Source organism: Elephantulus edwardii, unplaced genomic scaffold (assembly GCF_000299155.1).
Source record: "Elephantulus edwardii isolate Elephantulus edwardi_28Jun2011 unplaced genomic scaffold, EleEdw1.0 scaffold00041, whole genome shotgun sequence".
NCBI classification, from domain to species: Eukaryota; Metazoa; Chordata; class Mammalia; order Macroscelidea; family Macroscelididae; genus Elephantulus; species Elephantulus edwardii.
In genome coordinates this window covers 3769318-3793192 of record NW_006399791.1, presented here as the reverse complement: position 1 = coordinate 3793192, position 23875 = coordinate 3769318, and the positions used below count along the sequence as shown (strand labels likewise).

At 41.2% G+C, this 23875-nt stretch overlaps 1 protein-coding gene across 1 annotated transcript in view; it reads left to right on the top strand.

Annotated features, from left to right (window-relative positions):
* Positions 1–3204: 3204 nt before the first annotated feature.
* The window catches only part of SH3GL3 (SH3-domain GRB2-like 3), a 75035-nt gene continuing 54364 nt past the window's right edge, over positions 3205–23875 (top strand). The window contains exons 1-4 of the mRNA XM_006885126.1: positions 3205–3270; positions 8978–9050; positions 15703–15846; positions 18344–18477. Coding sequence (XP_006885188.1) covers positions 3262–3270; positions 8978–9050; positions 15703–15846; positions 18344–18477 — 360 coding nt within the window. The 5' untranslated portion in view covers positions 3205–3261. The remainder of the gene's footprint in view (positions 3271–8977; positions 9051–15702; positions 15847–18343; positions 18478–23875) is intronic.

Here is a 23875-nt window from a genome sequence, read left to right as displayed (position 1 = left end):
AAGATGGTAGAAACTCTATGAGTAATACAGAAAAACAAGATATAATCCTCATCATCCAGAAGCACAATTCAGCAAAAGAGTTAACACACAACTACAAATACCAGAGAGGCAGATTTCTTCTCACATTTCAAATTAAGTTAAATACTGCATGTCTCTGGTGGCCCAGTGGTAAGGAATTGTGCTGCCAACCCAAAGTTGTGAGGTTCAAATTCACAAGCTGCTCATCAGAAGAACTAGGGACAGTCTCCTCTCCTGTGCCATTTACAGTCTCAGAAAAACCCACTGGAGGGTCAGCTACGAGTTGATTCCAACTCAAAGGCAACAACAACATTGATGAATATACTACACACACGCACGCACGTGCGCGCACGTACACCCCCCACCCCCGACCTAAAACTTAGCAGAAAACCACACTTGGCTTTAAAATAGTCTTCAAACCTTGTAACTGTTAATTGGTGGTACCACCCTTTACTACTAATTTTTTATTCATATACATATTTTAAAGCCATCAGCAAATTATGCTGCTGTGCTTTTCTAAAGAAATGGAATACGTTTTCTTCTTGAAATCTACCGTTTCTTTTCTGACAGCTTTCTGGCTGCATCCTGTTTGTTCCATGAAGAATCTTGAGGGACTTGTCAACCCTCTTCTTCAGAGTGACATTCATCTGGCCCCTGCCAACCGTTCTGATAGGATTTTCCTCTATTTCCCCTTGAGCACTATTTTTTGGAGTGAATCAGATTCTCTGCTGTTTCTTGAGTACTTCTGCCACATACCTTTGGCTCTTAATGAGAAACAGTTCTGTATCCCAGGAGACATTTGACAATGTCTGAAGACATTTTTTTGGTTGTCACAACTAGGGGAAATTTGTGGGAAGATGTTACAGGTATCTAATGGCCAGGGAGAGGCCAGAGAGGCTATCAAGACTCTGCTTTCTCCTGCACTATCCTCAGGATCCTCAGCAGGGCTCAGCTCCTTTGTTGCAATCTCCAGGTCAGTCCTTATCACTGAAGATCTTCCTTTTTGTTGGTGACCCTCTGCTTTCCGCAGCATCATTCTTTTTTCTGCTACTAATCATCGTAAAAACACAGGAGAGCCTTCACAGCAAAGATTACTACGACAAATGTTTATGGGACCACAGTTGAGAAACTGCCAGCACATCTCTTCCTCTATGTCTTCTTTATTTCATGATACTTCTTCCTGGGAGGTACTTCACTGCTGCCTGTTGAAATGTCTCCTGTTCTTAAAAAGCTCACTGAAATGCCACCCATTCTAGAACACAGGGCCTGGGTGCTTCCCATTCTTACCCTTAGGCTGTGAGCACTCAGAATCCTTTCTGGGCATTACTGAAATATCTCCCACTTAGAATGTTTATGATCCATTATTTATGGCAAATTTACTAGTATTGCAAGCATAATTTTTGTTGTATTATTCCTCTTGCATTTTAGTGGAGTGTTTAAGTTATTAACTCTTGCTGAATCATGCTTCTAGATGACAAGTTCCTGTCTTATTTTTCTGTATGACTTGAAAAGAATCTACCAGCTGTTTTATACATTATTGTCCTTGAGTCTTAGAGAAACTATGAACAACAGATCAAACTCTTGCCCAGTTCTGCTCCATCCCCATGATACCTACCATCCTCACGCCCAGTGATGCATTCACTAGGCAATTCATCTCTCTAAAGGTCTTTCTTTCATTGACCCTCTACTTTTTCAAGCATTATATGTGTTGTTGTTGTTAGGTGCTACTGAGTCAACTATGATTAACAGTGACCCTATAAAGGGAGCTCTGGTGACCTACTGCTAAGAAGCTGAACTGCAATTCTAAAGGCGTGAGGTTCGAATCCCACTGTGCTGTGTGATAAGGATGGGCAGTCTCCTGCTTCTGAAAACCTACTGGAGGGTTGGCTATGGGTCGGGTGTCACTTGCCCGGCACACACCAATAACCAGCAGGAAACAATAGATCTGAACCTTGCCCTCTTTCCTGCACCCCCTCCTGACCTCTGACCTGCTCAAGCCCGTTGTGGTAATCACAGTGTCAGTGCATCTCACTGAGGGTCTTCCTCTCTGTCACTGACCCTCCACCTTTCCCACCATGCTATTTCTCTCCAAGGACTGGTTTCCCCCTGCAAAGATGACCCAAATCAAAGAGATGAAGTTTGACCACCCTTTCCCTTTTAAACGGTGCTCTGATTGCATTTCCTTCATGACAGAGTTCTTCGGTACATAATAAATACATCATGTTCCAACCATGGATTTGAAACTGACTCATAGCTGAGCCTCTAATGGGTTTTTGTGGTGGTGGTTGGAGTTATATGCCATCAAGTTGCCTGCAACGTGTAGTTACCCTTTGCACAATAGATTTGAAATCTGCTCTATTCTGAGCCAATCTCACTGTCTCTGACTCACCTACCCCCATTATTCAAGTTAACTGTGTCAATCCACCTCATCCAGGGTCTTCCTCTCCTGCACTGCCCCTCCACCCTTCCAAGCATGATGTCCTTCTCCAAGGACTAGTCCCTCTTGGGTGCATGTCCAAAGTATGTCAGAGGAAGATTGAAAATCCTTGTCTCCAAAGAGCAACTTGGTTTCACCTTCTCCATGACAGACTGTTTGTTCTCTTTTAAGCCCATGCTGTGTTTAATATTCATCTCCAGCACCACAGCTCAAAGGCACTGTTTCTTCTTAGGTCATTTTTAGTCCTTGTCAGGCTCTCTGATGCAATTAGGGGAGGAGATTGCCCATTTTTCTTCCATTGAGCAGCTGGTGGATTTGAACTGCATGCCTTTGGGCTACAGTACAGCTCCTTACTGCTAAGTCATTAGAGCTCAAATAGATCATAGTAGGTTTTTAAATTTGTTTACACCTTCCAACTGTTGTCTTTTGGTAAAGGATTTAGAAAGAGCTCTGAGGGTGTGTTCCACTGGAGGGTCATGTGGCTAACCCAAGAGCAGCACTGTCTGGCCTTTGGAGTCTACCAGCCGCTCAAGGGAGGAGGTAGCCAGTCCTCCCAGACAGTTTCCAGCCTTGGAAACCGATGCTACTGGGCCAGCTATGAGTAAATGCTCAACTTCATGGTGATGAGTCTGCGTTTGAAAGGATTAGGTAAAAAATATTTTTTACAAAATGAAATAAAAATAATTTAGATCTAAAATTGTGAAAGAAATAATTGTACAGAGCAATGTCTTGTTTTATTTCTACAGCTCATAAGTGAAAAAATAAGTGGTGTTGAAGGAACGAAACTTGATGATGAATTTCTGGATATGGAAAAGGTAAGAACATCTTATGCGAATTTTACTACAAACTGACTTTCATTGTGACTAACATAGATTGAGGACCTGGAATGTTTAAACACAGGGAGGAATATGGAATTTCAAAGGCAATGCCATCATAATTCCAAACGGAAACAAGACACTCTTGTAATTCCATGGCCGTTCCTGGCAGGTTCATGGAGAAGGGATTGACTTACCTGTTGAACTCTCATACCCTCTAGTGGAAAGAAGTTGATACACTGAAGAATATGAGCTCACAGTTGTCACTGGAAAAGGCCAAAATAACTGTGGTTCAATGCCACAATTTAGGAGCCCTGCTGATGGGTGTACTTTTTGTCGTGCGTGACGTAGTTGCTGTTGTTGATTTGATGTCTTAGTGGTAAGGAATTGCACTGCCAACCCAGAGATACATCGTTCAAGTACACCAGCTGCTCTGTAGCAGGAACATGAGCTTTTGCCTCTCCTGCGATTTTACTGCCTCTGAAAACCCGCGGGAGAGTCAGTCATGAGTCAGTTCTCACTCATTGGTGGTATACAACAACAACAAAACTATTGTAGTTTAAGGTTTCAGAGAAGAAGATATTTCAGGCACAAGACCCTTCAAATTGATAAAGATTAAGTCCCAGAGTGGAATCTGCCCCCCATGTGTTTCAGGAGCGCATGACCAACAACTGACCCTGGTTCTGCTCCGACAAGCTGTTTCCTATTTTGTTTTGTTGTTTGTTTGTTTAAACTGTTAACACAAGAATAGTGGTACAAACCTGGTTTGCCTCAAATGGGTGTTATAAGAATAATGTTTTGTAAACTTTAAAAAAAGTAGAATATATTTAAAACATTAGAAAGATATGACAGGCTTGATACACAAAATGATCATAAAAGAATTCAATGACTGTCTCCTGGTCAACTGTGTAGATTAATTTAGGTGGAGGCACAGCTGGGGCCACCACCGCTGTTAACCACCTTCCTAAGTTTCCAACCCTTTGTCTGAGGCCCTTTAAGTGTAGTCTCTAAATACGTAACACCACTTATGCAATAGGGAGCTCTTGGGGGCCTAGTGGTAAGAAGCTGCACTGTAATCTCAATTTGAAACTACCAGCTACTCTTTGAGAGAATGATGGGCAGTCTCCTCTAATGTGATTTATTGTTTTTGAAAAGCCTCTGGAGGGTCAGCTATGGGTAGGTTCTGACTTGAAGACAAACAGTAACAACTTAGATAATGAAATCTTGTTGTTGTTAGGGACCACTGACTGAGTCAACTACAACTTGAAGAACAACAGGTCTTGCTGTGTCCTGCGCCGTCCTCACTATCTCTGACATGCCGAAGCCCATTGTTACAGTCTTATGTCAATCTAGCTTGTTGAAAGTCTTCTTTTTCTCTGGCTTCCTACCTTTCCCAACATGCGTCTTTTCCCAAGGTGTGGTTCATCCTCTCATCATGTCCAAAGTACATTTGTACATGCCCCAGTATATTTCAAACTGCAATTTTGAATGCAATGCATCAGTTTCTCTCAAACTCCGCATCCAATATCTAAAACAATTTTCCAAAGCATGTAAAATTTTTGTAAATGAAATCAACATCAAGAAAACAAAGATTCTCACCACTGGGCTGATTGGTAGCATCATGGTAAATGGAGAAGAGATTGAGATTGTTAACAACTTCAGCTTGCTTGGTTTCACAATAAACAGTCTTGGCACAAGCAGTAAAGAAATCAAAAGATGAATTGCATTTGGAAAATTTGCTGTCGAGGACCTTTCCTAAGTGCTAAAGAGCAACGATATCAGTCTAGAAACTAAGGTGCACCAGATCCAAGCCGTGGACTTCCCAGAGAATAAACAGGTCTATCCTTGAGTGGGTGAAATCAAGCTGCTCTTTGAAGGGAAGGAGTATGACATACTTTGGGTGCATTGCCAGGAGGAACCAGTCCTTGAGGAAGGATGTCTTGCTTGAAAGGAAGGATGGACAGCACAGGAGAGGAAGGCTCTGGATGAGGTGGATTGGCACACTAACTAGGGTCATTGGGATGGGAATATCAGAAGTAGTGAGACTGGCTCAGGATAGGGCAGAGTTCAAAGCGATTGTACATAAAGTTGCAGTCAACTCGTTAGCACATAACAACCACAATGAAGCCTGAACATTTAGATGGTCAGAATCTCTTAAGTATTTCTAAGATCTTCGTAAGCAACTAAACATAATTTAAAAATACCCTAGAATTTATAAAATTTGTTATAGGTCAAATACATCTACACATTTGCTGAAAAATTAAAACTCACTGCCACCAAGTTGACTCAAGCTCATATCCTATTGACTCGTATTGGGCGTCCAAGACCAACAAAGAGGAATGCTCATCTTTCTCCCATGGACTGCTGATGGACTCTACTTACCAGTGACATGCAGTTTCTGGCTCAGCAGTGCACCTCTCTATGGGCTACACCATCACACACACATAAAGTTGGCACACACGTACCCATGCTGAGTTTTAGAGCCTCTCTTCATTTCACTTTGTTGGTGGTAAATACAAATAGCGTAACAGTTACCATTTCTGGCATTTTTAAGCATACAGTTCAGTGACATTAATTGCATCCTCCTCTGTGTTGTACAGTCATCACTTCTATTCGTTTCCAAATGCTTTTTCTCTGTGACTTAGTGGTAACAAGTTCCCTGCCAACTTAAAGACATAGGGTTTGAATCCACAAGCTGTCCACTCAGAAGAAGATGGGCAGTGTTCCTACTGTGCGATGACAGCCTCTGAAAACCCATTGGAGGGTCAGCTATGAGTCAATTCCAACTTGATGGAACATAACATCACATAACAAACAATATAACAACATACATAACATAACATAAAATATAACAAACATACATAACATCATAACATAACAACATAACATAGCATAGCATAACAAACATAACATAAAACAGAAACTATTTCTTCAGCAGTAACTCCCTATTTCTACCTCTCGCCAACCAATGACAACCACTAGTTAACCTTTGCCTCTATGAATTTGCCCATTCTGGATGTCTCACGTAAATGACAGTATTCAATATTTTTCCTCTTAGTGATGACGTATTTCACTTAACAATATTTTTAAATGCCCTCCCTTATGTCATATGTATCAGAACTTCACTTCTCTTATGACTGAATACAATTCCATTGCATGGCTAGTCTATAGTTTGTTGATCAAGTCCTCTCTCAATGGGCTGAATTGAGCATGTCTTCATTTTGATATTAAATTTTTAAACCTTTCTGAGGCACCTAAATTTAGACATTCAGGTAAAGGGAACAATTACATTTCAAACACATAGAGAGTGCATGTTTGAAAACCCACATTTGGTCTAGGTTACTGGACAAAGAAATTAATATCTTAAAATTATAAAATGACTTCCTGCCCCCTCAGTAAATCACCAGGAAGCGTCCTCTCTCCCTCAGCAGTGAATGTATGTGGCCATCCTCTCCGTACCTACAGATTTACCTTTTCCCTGATGATTAGAGACTGTACATGTGGATGTTTAACAATTTAGCCTATCAGTTTCTTAATAATTATAATTTTGTCTGTTTTCAGTTTGCACTTCTACACAAACTATGTTAGTAAGCATCGTTTTATACCATTGGCAATTTGCTAATGGAGCCTATCTGGTAAATACCTAAAAGTGCTCTCTTTCTCATTGCTGTTAAGTAGGAGCTGATTCATAGCTCGCTCACATTCTTGGGGCACACAAGGCTGTAAATCTCATGCAAGAACACTGCCTGTCTTTCCCCTCAGGCCTCTGGTGGGTTCAGTCACCCCAAGAGGCACGGTCTTTGAGTAGCAGCACAATTTCCGTGGTCAATGACACCAGTTGGCTTAGAAATGTATGCTCTGAAGGCTGCATATTGGAGTGGACCTGGAGGGTGGGATTGTATAACAATGAAGGAATTTTTCTTTTACTTTTCAAAGAGAAGAATGAACTGGGGGAAGAGGAGGAATGGGCAGGGAGAAAAGTACAACAATGAATGAGTGGAAATCCGAAGTCTCTGTAAATTTTCATTAACATTAATAATAATAATAAGGAAAAAAACAACTATGCTCATTAACACGTAGTTTAACCTTGGTCTCCAACAGGTTGAATCATTTTAAACTCTGATTGGCTCTGAAAGGGCCCATTATTCCAGGCGTTGTATACTCTATTATGGAGAGTAATCAGAGTTTTAAAAATGTCATGCCAATCTTTTTCAGTGACTGTGCTGTGATTTTTAAAGAAATGTTTATAAGCAGGTTGTGCTTCTCAGGTGTGTTGGAGACAGTGATACTGGCTCAGCATAGGGCAGGGTTTAGAGCTATTGTACATAGGGTCACTGTGAGTCATAGGTGACTTGGTGGCATGTAACAACAATAACATTTTATTATTTATGGGAGTTTTCAATATTATGAACATTAACTTTTTCCATACAGGTTTTCTTTCTGCTTGTAACTTTTGTTAAACTTCATGTATTGGTTTTTTCTATGGTTCAATTTTTAAGTTTTATAGAAGAAGATTTATTGAACTTTTATAACTTTAGGTATTAAATCATGCTTTGAAATTTTCTCTTGAACCGAGTATGTGACAATATTCTCCTCTGTAGTTTAGGAAATTTTATAGTTTATTTACCTCCTATATTTAGTGTTTAATATGAACCTAACTTCTATACCAATTATAAATTTTAACAAAAATTTGAATTAAAAAAGGGATGGGTAAAGGAAAGCAGAAAGATCCGGTGTACAAAAAACAGTGTATACAAACTTTATGTATGAACTTTGTATGTAAATCACGTATAAAATTTAAAAAAAATTTAGCTAAATTTTAACAAAAAAGGAAAAGAAAAAAATAATGAAAAATAATTTTAACAAAAAATTATATTTTTACATATTAATTCAGCAAGCAATGGCATTTTCCCAAAACTCAAGTTTCAGACTTTGGAAAGTTACTTTTCACATGGTACTATGCATTTCTTCTAGTTATCCCTTGCTATTGCACATACTTTGGGACTTTTGGTGGTATAGTCTGTAGGAATTTGTGCTGATAACCCAAAGGCTTCCCGGTTTGAATCCACCAGCTGCTCCTTAGTATAAAGAGGTCCAGTCTCCTCCTGTGCGATTTTTACCGTCTCAGAGCCTGCTGGAGAATCAGCTATGAGTTGGTCTTGACTTGATGGCAATGATAGTGGGAGAAAGAGAAACAGATTGCATATCTATTATTGCTTTTTAAAATAAGATCTCCCTTTTTAAAATTTACATTTTCTTTCAGGTAGAAAATAAAGACAGCGACACTTGCATGTTTAACTTTACTGAATATTCTCACATTAATTCTCTAGTTAACAAAACAGAACATCTGAGAATGTATTCAGAGTAGGAAAATTCAATCTTCAGGCAAAACTTGATGTTAAGTTCTGAATACAATACAATAGAATATATTATGGTAGTAACGATGGTGATTTTTTTTTATTGCTCATTTACTGAGGTGGTTTCTAATACAGATCATCACTGTGGTCTCCTTATATATCAATTGAAAGTCACCCAACAGTAAAATTTACAGGGTGTATTACCTCCACTGAAAATATTGAAAACATCCATTTGCATGAAAAGCATTGCAATAGTTTATAAGTATTAAATGAATGACAACTCCTGCTGTTTGTTTCTTGTTGTCACTGACTAACATTTTTCATGTTTTTCTTTGTTGCTGTTTTTTAAGAAAATAGACGTTACCAGCAAAGCCATTGCAGAAATTCTTTCAAAAGCTACAGAATATCTCCAGCCAAATCCAGGTAATGTTAGAAAATTCCTTGAAATGTTCTATTGATTGTTTGGGGTCATGGGCGCTAATAATCTATGCATCCTTGGTGGCACAGTGGTTAAGCACATGACCGCCGACCAAAAGGTCAAAATTTGAACCCACGTCATGTTGATGCAGGATAGGGTGAGATTCACTGTTGTTTACAGGGTTGCTATGAGTTGTACTTGATTCTTTGGCAACTGACAAAAACAACAGGGTGCTGCCTGGGAGAAAGGTGTGGCCGTCCAGCCTTGACGACAATTCTGCTCTGTCCTTTATGTTCACTAGGAGTTGCAACTGACTCATGGTGATGGGTTTATTTTATTTTTGTTTCTTATGTTGTTTTTTTTTTAATCTGGCACAAAGAATAATGTTCTTTGTGTTCAAATTTAAAAATTGTTGATGTTGTGGGTCGTTGAGTTGGAACCAAACCAGAGCTGACCCTTCAGCAGGTTTTCAGAGGCAGTTGATTGCATGGGAGGTGGTTACCCATCCTTCTCCTGCAGAACAGCTGGAGGCCTCGAACTGTGTGCCTTTGGGATTGCAGTGCAGCTTCTTGTCATAATATTTAGTGTTTCAAAATTGGCGTTTCAGAATCCAAAGGTAGTCCTAGTGCCTCTTAGCTGATAAGAAGCAACAGATATCCTGGGAAACCGTATAGGCATTTGGAAGGAGTCTTGATCCTACAAACAAGGGCTTGCTCAACAAAGACGCTGTCCATGAGATGCTTCAGAAACCCAACACTTTCCATAAACATTTGTCTCCTGCCATCCTCTTCTGAAGACATGTATTCCTTTGAAAAGACTTTCATTTCATGATTCAGAATCTGAAGAAATGAGGTGAAATGGATATGAAAAACAACCTGAGAAAGTTCATTAGTTTCTTGACCCTGAACCCAAAGCCGCTTCTAGAAACCTATATTCCAAAGCCATAATTACCAAGCATCATCTTTCGCTGTTTGCTGGATTGTAAATACAGATACCAATAGAGGGCGCTCCAAGCCTTTAGTTCTGTGGATTGTCAAAGCTGCCTTCACTTTTTAGGAATTTATTATTTGTATATTTAAAAAAATAAAATTCAGTTGGGGTGCTGGCTAGGAGCTTTGTGGGCAAGCTGCTATGGAGTCAGCCCCCAGATCATGGCAACCCGTTTATAATGGAACCCACTGCCTGCTTCTTTGCCATCCTGTGATTGGCTGAGAATGGCATCCCTAGGGTTTTCATTAGTGTCAGAAGATATGAGCATTTTTATCTTGGTGGGTTTGTTGTTGTTGTTGTTTGTTTGTTTTTTAATGACAAACTTCCCTTGTTTGAAAGGCTCTTTGAAATGCCTGTAGGATCTTCCAGAGGACCAAGCCCAATCACCATGGGAGCCTTGGACACCCTTAAAGGGAGCGGGTACAGCAAGCAGTGAACCATATCAATGACTCTTCTTTTGTGATTCACTTTGAAGGAAAACACCTCAGATACAATTACTGAGTGCAAATGAAGCCAACCACCACACGGAATATAGAAACAATACAGAAAAAACCCTTTAGATTTGCTTTTGTCTATTTTTTTCCTCACTTTGCATCAAAATTTTTTCCATTTGTTTTCAGTTTATCTATACTTTAGAAAGTAAGTCTACCACCTTAATGTGTGTTATGATATAACTTTTTTAGGAAAAAATAAGTTGCCCTTGTGTAGAGTCATGGCCACCCCGTCCTATTTGCCTATAAACCCCCTGACCAAACCTGTTATTGTCACACCAATTTCCATTCCCAGGACAGATTAGAACTGCCACATATGGTTCCGAGACCATCAGCTCGCAGCAGCTGGTTGCCACATCTTTCTCTCTTTGAGTGGCTGATGGATTTGAAGTGCCCACCTTTTGATTAGCAGCTATGGACTTATCCATGGTACAACCAAGGCATGCTTAGTAGCCTCTAATCTAATTCAGTGGCCTGTCCTGACACCTGTTATATTCCACATCTCACCCTGAAAGCAGAAGAGATTGAGGCAAAATGTGTGTATTTTGTATGGAGGTTGGGGGGCAGAGGCCCAGGAACTTGCCTGTTGAAAATGCAGACATATACACTTTATCCAGGCCAGCACAGTTTTCAAAAGGCTGTCCCTATGGGTACCTAAAACATACAATACTCAGTGCTCAAAGTGTGGTCCTTGTATCTGCAGTCTCCTAGGATACTGCCAGAAGTTCACAAACTTAGGCTCACCCCCAACCAACCTAAAGAGACCCTGCATTTTCACAGAATCCCTAGATGTTCAAGTTGGCTACCTAAAATTATCTCCCATAACCTTAGCCAGCATGTGACTCAGGAACCCTGCTTGCTAACCAGAAGTCAGCAGTTCAAACTGACCAACTGCACTATGGGAGAAAGACATGGAATCCTGCTTCCCTGACATCTTCTGTATGAAGTTACGGCCCAGGAAACCCAATGGAAGCAGTTCCACTCCGTCTTACAGGGTCTCTCTGAGTCAGAATTGACTTGACGTGTTTGGCGCATGACTCATTTTCTTAGCTACAAAAGAAAAGAAATCTCAGATCCCCAGCTTGGTGTTCAATTTATCCTGACATTTCCCCATAGATCTCTCCCATTTCATTCTGTATTTCTTTCTGTTTGGGTGTCACAACCTTGTCCTTATGCACTGATTATATCCTGAGCATTCCATCTTATACACTTTGACATACACTCTTCCTGCCCATTTAAGGGAATTTCTCTAACTTTGTGCATTGCATTATCTCTTCCTATCCCACTCCACATCAAACTTAATTTTCACAGTTACACCCATGCATTCAGGCTTACAGTGACAAGACTGCTCTCCTTGACAGAGAACAGAGCTGTGCTAAGCTTCTCTCCATTTGCAGTAACTGAGTGATAAGTAAACACTACTGAAAATAGGTAAATATTTAATACTTGCTTTGGAGTCTTTGGGGCTATATAAATGGTTCACATTCTAAACTGCTACCCAAAAGGCTGGAATTAAGAATCTTCCCCAAAATGCCTCTGTGAAAAGACCTTGCAAACTTTTGAAGGATCAACCATTAGAAACCCTACAGAGCTGTCCTGTGGACCACTGTCCTTCTGAATCAACTTGACAGCAATTAGTGTATTTAGACTCAATGGCACAACAGTTAAACTTAATGGTTGATGGTTCAAAGCTGATAACTCTGTAGCAGAAGCAATTTGACAGTTAAATTTAATGGTTGATGGTTCAAAGCTGATAACTCTGCAGCAGAAGCAATTTGACAGTGTACTATAGTACAGAAGGCAGCCTAAGAAATCCTACGCTAGCCTGTAGGGTCACTGGGAATTGGAATCCACTTGACAGCAATTGGCCTATTTAGTCCTGGCAGTGCAATAGGTGCAACTGCTAACCGGAAAGTCTGTGGTTTGAACCCACTACTTTGCAAAAAGAAGATGAGGCAGTCTTACTTTGTAAAGGTTACAACTTGGTAATCTTATGCAGCAGTTCTTCTGCCCTGTGGGGTCGCCAGGAGTTGGAATTACTCACTTTAAAGAAATAAATTAAATAGCAACTCAGCTCGATGAATAAGTGTCAGAACTGACCCATAGCTGCCCCTCCATTGAGTTTCTGAGGCTGTAAATTGCATGGGAGGAAATGGCTTGTCTTTCTCCCACACAGCCACTGGTGAATTTGAACCACTAGCGAGGAGTGGCTTTGGGGTTAGCAGTGCAACTTCCTATGGTGCTCCCTAAATAAAAATATACTATGAATACATATTTAGACTGCCTAAAGCAGAGAACAGGAGGCATGAGCAATGCCTGCTCATTACTTCCTCAGAGACTGGGGAGCTGAGCTGCAATTGAAAGACAAGGCTTCCGTAGATGTTCACTATAGATGCACTCATCTCCTTGAGTGGCAGTCTGCAGAAGTTTAGTGTTGAGGATTAACTAATAATTTGAAATATACCTGTTGGATCTTGGCTGAAAGCAGGGAATACCAGAGGAATGTCTATCTGTGTTTCATTGACTGTGCAAAGCCATTTGACTGTGTAGATCATAACAAACTATGGCTGACTCTGAGAAGAATGGGAATCCCAGAACACTTGATCGTTCTAACGTGAAACTTATACTTGGACCAGGAGGCCGTCGTCAGAACAGAGCAAGGGTGCATGGTTCAAAATTGGGAAGGGCGTACGCCAGGGATGCATCCTATCTCCATACCTTTTCAACCTATATGCAGAACAGATTATCCGGGAGGCTGAGCTCTATGAGGAGAAATGTGGGGTCAAGATTGGTGGACGATTTATCAACAACCTGCGTTATGTGGATGACACAACCCTGCTTGCTGAAACTGAAGAGGACCTGAAGCGCCTGCTGCAGAGTGTCAAGGACTGCAGCCTACAATATGGATTGAGGCTCAATATATCAGAAGACAAAGATTCTCACCACTGGACCAATTGGCAGCATCAGGATGGATGGTGAAGAGATTGAGATTGTACACAGCTTTAGTTTGCTTGGCTCCATAGTCAACAGTCTTGGCACCAGCAGCCAGGAAATTAAAAGGTGCATTGCCATGGGAAAGTCTGCTGTTAGGGACCTCTCCAAAGTACTGAAGAACAATGGTGTCTCTCGTGCGTCTGATACAGGCTATGGTCTTTGCAATCACTTGGACCAAAGACAATAGAAGGAGAATTGATGCCTTTGAGCTGTGGTGCTGGAGAAGAGTATACCATGGACTGCTAGGAAAACAAACAGATTTGTCCTGGAAAGGGTTAAACCGGGTGGTTCCTTGGAGACAAGGATTCTGAGGCTCCGTCTAACATGCTTTGGACATGTTGTGAGGAGAGACCGGTCCTTGGAGAGGGACATCATGCTTGGGAGGGTGGAGGGATAGTGCAGGAGAGTAAGGCCCTCTATGAGGTGGATTGATTCAGTGACTGGGGTAATTGGGATGGGAGTGTCAGAGACGGTGCGATTGGCACAGAACAGAGCGGAGTTTAGGGCTGTTGTACATAGGGTCACTATGAGTCGCAAGCTACTCGATGGCACATAACAACAATAACAACAACCTGTTAGCAATGCTTTTCTGGATAATCTATATATCACCCACTCTCCACTTATCAAGTATCTCATTAGCTGACATTTTGTATTCATAATAGTGAAAATTTTACCAACTCCTGTACATTGTTGTTCATATTAGGTTCTATTGAGTACAACCCATTGCGACCCTCTGAACACTAGATCTGAACCCTGTCCTGTCCTGTGCCATCCTTGTTGTTGTTGTTAAGTGCTGTTGAGTTGCAGGCGACTCACAGCGACCCTATGAAGGAGAGTCCTTGACGCTTGGGTGTCTCTCATCCTCTCTCCAGGTTCATAGGGTTTTCCAGTGGCAAGCTATTATGGAAGTGGATGCCGCTCCTCCTTCCAAGCTTGTTTTAATCAGGGAGTTTTGCCCAACACTGTCCTCCATGGGTAACCAGCCATTAACGCATTTGACACATCAGAGTCACAGGTGCCATTCTTACAATCTCTAACATGCTTGAGACCATTGCTGCAGTCACTGTGTCAATCCATTGAGGGTCTTCCTCTCTTTCACTCACCCTCCACCTTTCTAAGCATGATGTCTCTCTCCAAGGAACAACCTCGAGCGGCCTGCACTTGACTGACATACAGTCTGGCAGTAATGAACTCAAGGTGGGAGGCTAAAGTAATGCTGGCTGTGCTGCCTGAGGTTATGTGTCAGCTCAGCTGGGCCAAGATTCTCAGTGGTTTGTCAGTTGTGTACTGATGTCATTTGGCAGTTATAACCGAGTCATTCTCTGTGCTGTGATCTGATGTAGTCATCCTCCATTTTTACATAGTGGTGATTTTCACATAACTACCTTGGTTTTGGAATATAATGATATTGATAAGTGAAGCGAGGGCCCATAAGAAAAAAATCATGTTAGCCATATTTAAATATAGGATTTAGGAATATTAATTATTACCATCACCATTGTCCATTTCCAAGAATTTGTAATCAACCCAAATAGAAACTCTGTACCCATTGAGCATTAACTCTCAAGTCCCCCTCCCACCAACCTCTGGCTTAGACCAAAACAACAAAAGTAATGATAAAACCTATCACCCTTAGGTTAGTTCCTGCTCATAGGACTTTAGGATAGAGAACTGTCCACAGGGGTTTCCATGGTGAAATCTTTACCAAATGTGTCACCTTTCTCCCAAGACGCCGCTTGTGAGTTCAAAGTGCTGACCTTTCAGTTAACAGCTAAGCACTTTAAGCACTGTGCCACCGGAGCACCTACAGCACTGCTGTTCTTCGTTTACAATAGATCCCTAGGGAGAATTCTCCCTTCTGGTGTCTGTGTGTGTTTGTAGCTTCATACTTTCTTCCATGTCTCTCTGTGAGTGCTGCTTGTTCACAGCCCCTGTAACTATAATCTGGAGTCGACATGCATGCTGTGATTCCTGCTTTCCATCATGACTGTGTAACACGCACTCAGCACCGATCTCAGTAAAGAAGCAAGACAAATGAAGTCCTGGGTGCATATGGACGGCCTCATTGTGCCTCTGCCCTGGCATTTAGTCTTAGGTGACCTAGACATTGGCAGTTGTGTTTGTTCACCGCGGTCATTCCACCTTGTAATTTGAAGGAATTACAAATGACAATATTTTTAAGCATACAGAGCTAAGCTGGGAATGCTCAACACTGTGTCGAAGATCCGAGGGCAGGTGAAAACCACCGGCTACCCACAGACGGAAGGCCTGCTGGGTGACTGCATGCTGAAGTACGGGAAGGAGCTCGGGGAGCAGTCCACCTTCGGTGAGCACTCAGCACCCCCTGATGGCACCTCCTCCACTGTCAGACCAAAGGCTTCCTCACAGGCTGCCTTGCGGATTCCAACTTATGATGACCCTTCACTCTTTGGGTACCAGAGGCTGTAAATCTTTATGGGAGAGATTATCATCTTTCCCCTGTGCAATGGCTGGTGGATTTGAACCACTGACCTTTCTGTTAGCAGCTGACTATAGCACTGCACCATGAGGGGGTAATTCCTGACCCAAGCAGTATCTCAAGTACAGCCTTCTCCATCTGTCAGTGGAAGCTCGTCAGGGGTCTCTGTGATGGTGAATAGGTTACGTGGGTCTCCAGACTAATGCAGACTAGGAAGAAAGGCTTGGTGAGCTACATATGAAAATCAGCCAGTGAAAGCCCCATAGACCTCAACGGTCCCATTCCGTTGTGCATGGTGTCCTTGTCATCATAAGCTGGGGACTGACTGGACAGCCGCTCACAGCAACAGCCACCTAGCAAAGGCTGCCCGTTGCTGCCCAGGAATGCTAGCCTGGTTCTCTGTGGGATCATGATTTGTCCATCCTGCTGAGAAAGTGTCCTCTGTGAGGCTCCCAGGCCTTCTCCGGACATCTACAAGGTAGGAAGCCTTAGGACAGGTTTGAAGGAGGCAGCGAACTATTCCAAGAGCTGATAGCTAGAAGTCACTGTGAGGTTTTGTTTGCTTGTTTTTATTGTAATATTTATTGGTTAACACTTAGCCTCTGATGAACGAAACCCTTTTTGGTTTATGGTAAAGGCTTTTATTCTTCAGCTTCTAAGGAAATTGGTTAACACTTAGCCTCTGATGAACGAAACCCTTTTTGGTTTATGGTAAAGGCTTTTATTCTTGAGCTTCTAAGGAACCTTTGGTGCCAGGAGTTCATAGAAACACCAGCTTTGTTTATTTATTTCTGTATTGCCAAGTAGCGTTACCGCCATCTAGTGACCGAAGTGATAATTGTCCAGCTCTATCAACCATGGAATGTGGTGTTTCATCTGGTGGTGAAAAGACTATTATTGTTTTGTGTTTCATACAATCATTCCCATGCATTGGAATAAAGAATAGTGTGAAACACAATGTATACTTCTTTGTAAGCAAACCAATATAAAATAAAAAAATATGGCGAAAAGAAACAAACCTCAAAGCCAACAAGCATGGTCCAGAGAGGAAATAACTGGTGTGTCTGGCAATGACCAAGGTATAAAATGGCCGTAGGAAGTTATGACTTGAAAACACTGTAGAATATCTGATTTTACCACTGAATTAATGTCTTTATCATTTTTGAGAAAGAGCTTCAGAGTTTGCATAAATGCTTTTTATTCCTATATATTTGAAAAAAGACCACTATTGTAAAAATAGAAATATAACTCGTAAAATGTGCATGAGGGTCCAAAGGAGGGGAAGTTTTAGCAGACGGGTAAGGATAGGCAGGGTGGAAATCAGAAGGCTGTATAATTTTGGTGGGTGGATGGAGGAGGTGGAGGTAAAGGATATAGGAAAGATCCTTCAGGAAACTGAAAAGAGAGGGTAATGGTGGGCATAGTCCAATGGTGATTAATTTTAGAAAATAACAGCATGTATGGGAATGATTATATGAAACATAATCCTTTTCAATGAAGTAAAATGTTGGGGGAAATATTTTTTAAATTATTATTAAATTTTATTAGTTTTAATGAACATTTACAGAGATTTTGGATTTTCATTCATTCATTGTTGCACTGTTTTCTCCACCCTCCTCCCCAGTTCATTCTTCCCCCCCCCATGTCTGTTTTAATTGTCCAATTGCCACAGTGCTTGTCAAAGCCAGTTCTGATTAATCTCCTTTGTCAGTGTGTCCCTTGCCATTCCCTATCACTCCTCCCTGAGAGAGACTTCACCCTGATTCATAAGGAAAAGGGGATGGCGTATTCTCTTAGCTACTTCCTGCTGAAAAGGGACGCTGTGGGTTTCAGGGTGAAGGTCTTCTCTCAGTACTCTAAAGGGCCCCTTTGGCAGTAGGAAACACATAGACTAACATGGAGATTGATTTTGGAATTTAGATGCACTGTTATCAATTGTGCTTAGCCGTACATGTTCATATCCTTGAAGATGTATCATGGAAGTGTTGCAGCCTAGAAGATACAAATTTAACTAACAAGTTAAAAGTGTATGAGTCAAAAATTGAAAAGCAATAATATTGTGAGTAGAGGTTCTAATAGTGGCACAAATCAAGTTACGGAGGTAAGGTGGTTCCATTGCCATCCTTACTCTAACTTAATTCTTTTTTTTTTAAATTTAAATTTGTTATTAATTTCAGAAATGGCAGAGTAGCCTAGAAAGCAAAACAGAGGAAACAGAAACTTTCTTTTTTCCCCTCTGGGATAGACTCACAGGTCTCAGGAGCAAGGACGTTGTCACCTATGAATTTCTGAGAAAAATGGTGACATGCCGCTGTTTGCCATTGTGTTTTCTGAAGCATTGTGTTTTTGTTACTTCCTCTTCCAGGCAGTGCACTGATAGAAGTCGGCGAGTCCATGAAGCTAATGGCTGAGGTGAAAGATTCTCTTGATATTAATGTAAAGCAAACTTTTATTGATCCGCTTCAGTTATTACAAGACAAAGAGCTAAGAGAGATTGGGGTAAGTCCTCCTGGCTATAAATATACATGCTTCTTGCTACATTACATGCTTAGAAATAAAACCATTAAAAGATTGCCATACGAGGAACTCACTGAAACATCATCTTAATGTGTGTGGTGAAAAAAATTTACTAAGTTATATTAATCAACACACTTGGTAACAGCAGCCAGGAAATCAAGAGACAAATTGCATTGGGAAAGTCAGCTGTGAGGGACCTCTCAAGAGTACTGAAGAGCAACAATGCCATGCTGGAGACTAAGGTGCACCTGATCCGGGCTATAGTCTTCTCAGTTACGTGCTATGCATCAGAGAGTTGGACAGTGAATAGGGTTGATAGAAAGAGAATTGATGTCTTTGAGCTGTGGTGTTGGAGAAGAGTGTTGAATATCCATGGCCTGCTAGGAGAACAAACAGGTTTGTCCTGGAGAGGTTGAAGCCAGAATGCTCCTTGGAGTCAAGGATTCTGAAGCTTTGTCTGACATCCTTTGGGCATGTTGCAAGGAGGGACTGGTCCTTGGAGAGGGACATCATGGTTGGCAGAGTGGAGGGGCGGCGAAGGAGAGGAAGACCTTTGATGAGATGGATTGATTCTGTGACTGGAGCGGTGGGAATAAGTGCGTTTGAGATGGCTAGGTTGGCACAGGATAGAACAGCATTTAGAGCTCTTGTACATAGGGTCACTATGAGTCGCAAATGACTCGATGGCGCGTAACAACAACAACAACAACAACAACGTATTTATGTGGGCTCAGTGGGAAGAAAGACCAGGATTGTCCCTATCTGTCATGAAAAAGACATCATGCTTTGAAAAGTGGAGGGTCAGAGGGAAGAGAAGGAAGAATATCTACCTCAAGATGAATTGACACACAGCTTGGCTGGGTCATGGGTCTCAAGTGAATTGTCAGGAATGAAATGATCCCTCATGATCTGATGAGACAGTCACATCATTTAAATTGTTGGTTCATTTTCTCTTATGTAATATATAATGTTATGTTACTGTATTTCATTTTAATGTAATTTTATTATGTTGAATTTAATATTAAATTTTCTTTAACATTAAGTGTTCACCTTATTTTCTTGACTTTGTTGTTGTTGAATACCATCAAGTCAGAATCAACTCATAGATGACCTTCCAGCAGGTTTTCAGGCAGTAAATCACACTAAAGAAAATTGCCCATTTTTCTCCTGCAGAGCAGCTGGTGGTTTTGAACCATATACTTTTGGATTGGCAGCATATTTCTCTACCAGTAAGCCACCAGAGCTTCCTGTTACTTTGACAGTATTACTTTTAGTACTTCATGCAATTTAGATTGCATCTAAGTAGCTTTTATAAATGTTCTATGAGATTTCATTGTAATTTATTATTATATTTTATTTCATACGTTTTATGGAATTTCGTTTTATGGAATATTTTAAGTAATATTATGTTTCTTACAATTTTTTATTTTAATTTCTTTTTAGTCAATATTTAAATAATTTAGTTCCATTTTGGAAGCAGGAGTGGCATCCACTTTCTAACCAATATGCCTCTGGAAGCTCTATGAACTTGGAGACACGATGATCGCTATAGAAAGGCTTCAGGCCTTTTATTCATAGGGTCGCTATGAGTCATGCTCAACTCGGCAATCAACAACAAACAGTTCCATTTTATTTTTACAGTTATTCTTAAATTCTATTTAACCACTTAACTTTATATTTAACTGAAACGATTATTTTTTCACTTACTTTTTTTTCCCTGTGATCAAATAAAGTTTGTGAGTTGTTTGTTTGTTTTTTTTTAAAAAAAGGTGGACTGACACAGTGACTGTAACAATGGGTTAAAAAAATATCAGAGATCATGGAGATGAATCAGGAGAGGGCAAGGTTGAGATCTGCTGTTCATAGAGTTGCTATGAGACTTGATGGCATCTGTCACGGGGACCTGGTGATGGGTGGATGTGAGCAGCGTCCCTTCTAGCCAGTGTAGATTATTTAACAAGCAAGGTAAGCATGGGGGTTCTTGCATTTACTTACTCAGAGATACTGCTTCTAGGTAAGGCTGACCCGTCTTTCTCTCCCTATAGTACCTTCTCCTCATAGCACCCTCTCATAGTATCAACGTCTCTTTAAATTTACTCTCACTGGAAGGGATGGAAGGAAATCTGGTGGTGTAGTGCATTACACGTTCAACTGCTAATCCAAAAGTCAGTGGTTCAAATCCACCAGCTTATATTTTTTTTTGCCTTTTTTAATTATTTGTTGAGCTTTTTAAAAATTTTTTAAAAATTAATTTCAATGCACATTTACAGAGATTGTGGATTTCCATTCATTCATTGTTGCACTTTTCTCCCCACCCACTCCACCCCCACCCCCAGTTCACTCTTCTTTAAAAGCAAAAGAAAAACCTCCTTCATTGGTATACAATCCCCCTGCACCTCCCCCCCCCGCAACCACCAGCTTCTTTAAGGGATAAAGAACAGTCTCCTAGAAAGATTCAGAGCTTTTGAAACTGGATGGATGGTCTCTATGAGTTGCTACTGAGCTTGGGTTTTGGACAAGGATGTAGGACCCAGGAAGGTAAACCTGGGCTCAGTTAGAAATTGTAGTAAACAGTTGCACCCATGTTTCATCTATGTGAAATTGTTCACTTCAGATTGGTAGACAAGCACACGTAAGATTGCCATTACTTTGATTAGCACTGGTGACCTAGTGGTAAGAAGCTGCCCTGCAATCCCAAAGGCACACTGTTTACTAGCTGCATACTGGGAGAAAGATGGGCATTCTCCTCCTGTGTGATTACTGCCTCTGAAAACCCCCTGGAGGGTCAGCTATAGGTTGTTTCTAACTTGGTGATACACAACACAACAACCTCTTATTGAAAGTGGCCAGGGGCCCTGATGACACAGTGATTAAGCACTTGTCAGCTAACTGAAAAGTTGACACCCAGTTGCCACTTGGGAGAAAGGCCTCTCAGTCTGCTTCTGTAAAGGTTACAGCTAAAAAACCTGTAGGGAGCACAGCCCTACTCGTATTCTGGGGTTGCCAAGAATCAGGGTGCACAGAACAGCAACTAATACTGGTTCCTTCTTTCTACAGTCCCCCAACCTGTACTGTCCTCAGATTCTAAAACCAAACTTAAAGTCACTGAGTTGGTCATAAACTGTGTTGACCTCTCATCTTGTTTCTGAGGCTGTAAATCCTATGGATGGAGATGGAGCATATTTCTCCAACAGAGCAGCTGAGGGAATCAAACCACCAACCTTCTGGTCAGCAGTACAGTGCGTAACCCATTACTCCACCAAGGCTCATTTAGACTCTGCCCAGCTGCCCTGAGTTCCTTACTGCTCCTGGGACATGTTTGGCATTTTGATGTGTGTACTGGTCCCTTGCGTCGACGACTCTCTTTCATAGGGTCGCTGTGAGTCACCTGTAACTCGATGGCACTTAACAACAACAACTGGTCCCTCTCCTGTTGCCCTTCTCCTGGCTGTCAGCCTGCTTCCTGTGAAAGGACTGCTGGTTTTGAACAGCGGACCTTTTGGCTAGCATTCATGTATATATTTAGCTTGGCTACCTCTCGTGGCCTACTGGTAAGAAGCTGCACTGTCACTCCAAAGGCATGCAGTTCAAATTCACCAACTTCTCTGTAGGAGAAGGATGGATACCCTCCTCAGGTACAATTTATTGCCTTTGTAAACCCACTGGAGGATCAACTATGAGTCAGTTCTGACTTGGTAGTACATAACAATAACAACATATGAGATACATACACACATGTGCACACACACACACACACACACACACACACACACACACACACATTTATTATATAGGGAATTGCACTGCTAACCTAAAGGCCACACTCTTCTGGTAGGATAAAAATCTCCAGTGCAATTTTACAGTGTCTGAAATCCATTGGAGGACCAGCAAAAGTATATATTCTCTCATGATAAAAGCGTGTTAATCTTTTTCCAAAATCTCCCCATGTCTGTGGTTGGTTGTCCATACCTCTCCTCTGTATATATCATACACTTTAATTTTTCTTTTTACTTTTTTTATGCCTGATTGTCTTTACAGCTTGCTGTCAGAGATACATCAATCTGTCAGTTTGTTGGTTTGGGGGAATGATTAGCATGTTGCTAATTACTCTATAACTTTGGCGTATGGATACCTGCTTATTTATCATTTGCTCTTATTAATACAGCACTTGTCTGTCAGTGTGCTGTACTGGGTAACCTATGCGTTGCTGTGATGCTGGAAGCTATGCCACCAGTGTTTCAAATGCCAAGAGGCTCATCCATGGTGGGCAAGTTTCAGCAGAGCTCCTAGATTAAGATAGATTAGGAAGCAGAATTGGCCATCTACTTCTGAAATAACAGGTCTGTAAAAGTCTATAAACAATAGAGGATTACAGGGTGTTACAGTATTAATCAAAAGACGAATTACACTGGGAAAAATCTGCTATCAAGGACCTCTCCAGAGTACTGAGAAGCAATGATGTCAGTCTAGAGACTATGCTGCACCTGATCCAGTCCATGGTCTTTGCAATTACTTGTTACATATCAGAGAGCAGGACAATGACTAGGGATGATGGAAGAAGAACAATGCCTTTGTGTTGTGGTGCTGGAGAAGAATCTTGAGCATACCACGAACTACCAAGAAAGCAAAGCCTATCTTGGAATAGGATGAAACCAAATTTCTCCTTTGAAGCTAGGATTTTGAAGCTCCATCTCACATATTTTGGACACATGGCCAGGAGAGAAAGACATCATGCATGGAAAGGTGGGGGGACAGTGCAGGGGAGGAAGACCCCAGATAAGATGAATTGATACAAAAACTGGGGTAATGGGGATAGGTGTGTTAGAGTCAGTGAAACTGGTTCAGGATAGGGCAGGTTTCACAGCTGTTGTCACTATGAGTCGCAGGACTTCATGGCACAGAACATCAATGACATCATAGTATTAGAGTTAAAGCCTAGATTGTGAGTCACTCACATTGAAGAGAAACAGCTACAAGTATCCTTTAATAGTTGGGACATAGAATGTACAAGTATGAATGTAAAAAAACCTGAAAGTTTTTAAAAAATGAAATGGAATGAATGAGTACTAGTAGTCTAATCAGTAGTGAACTTAGATGGACGGATATTGCCCACTTTGATACATTTATAGTTAAAAAAGGGACAATTTCAATATCTATCCTAAAAGAGCAAGAGCCTATGGTGATGAAGGAGGAAGTTCAAGTTGCTATGAAGGAATTGGCAAAAAACAAGGATCCAGGAGTTGACAGCATACCAATTGATTTATTTCAACAGACGCTACCCTGGATGTGCTCACTAAGTTGTGCCCGGAAATCTGGAGGACAGCCAGCCGGCCAACTGACTGGAAGAGATCGATATTTGTTCCCATTCCAAAGAAAGGTG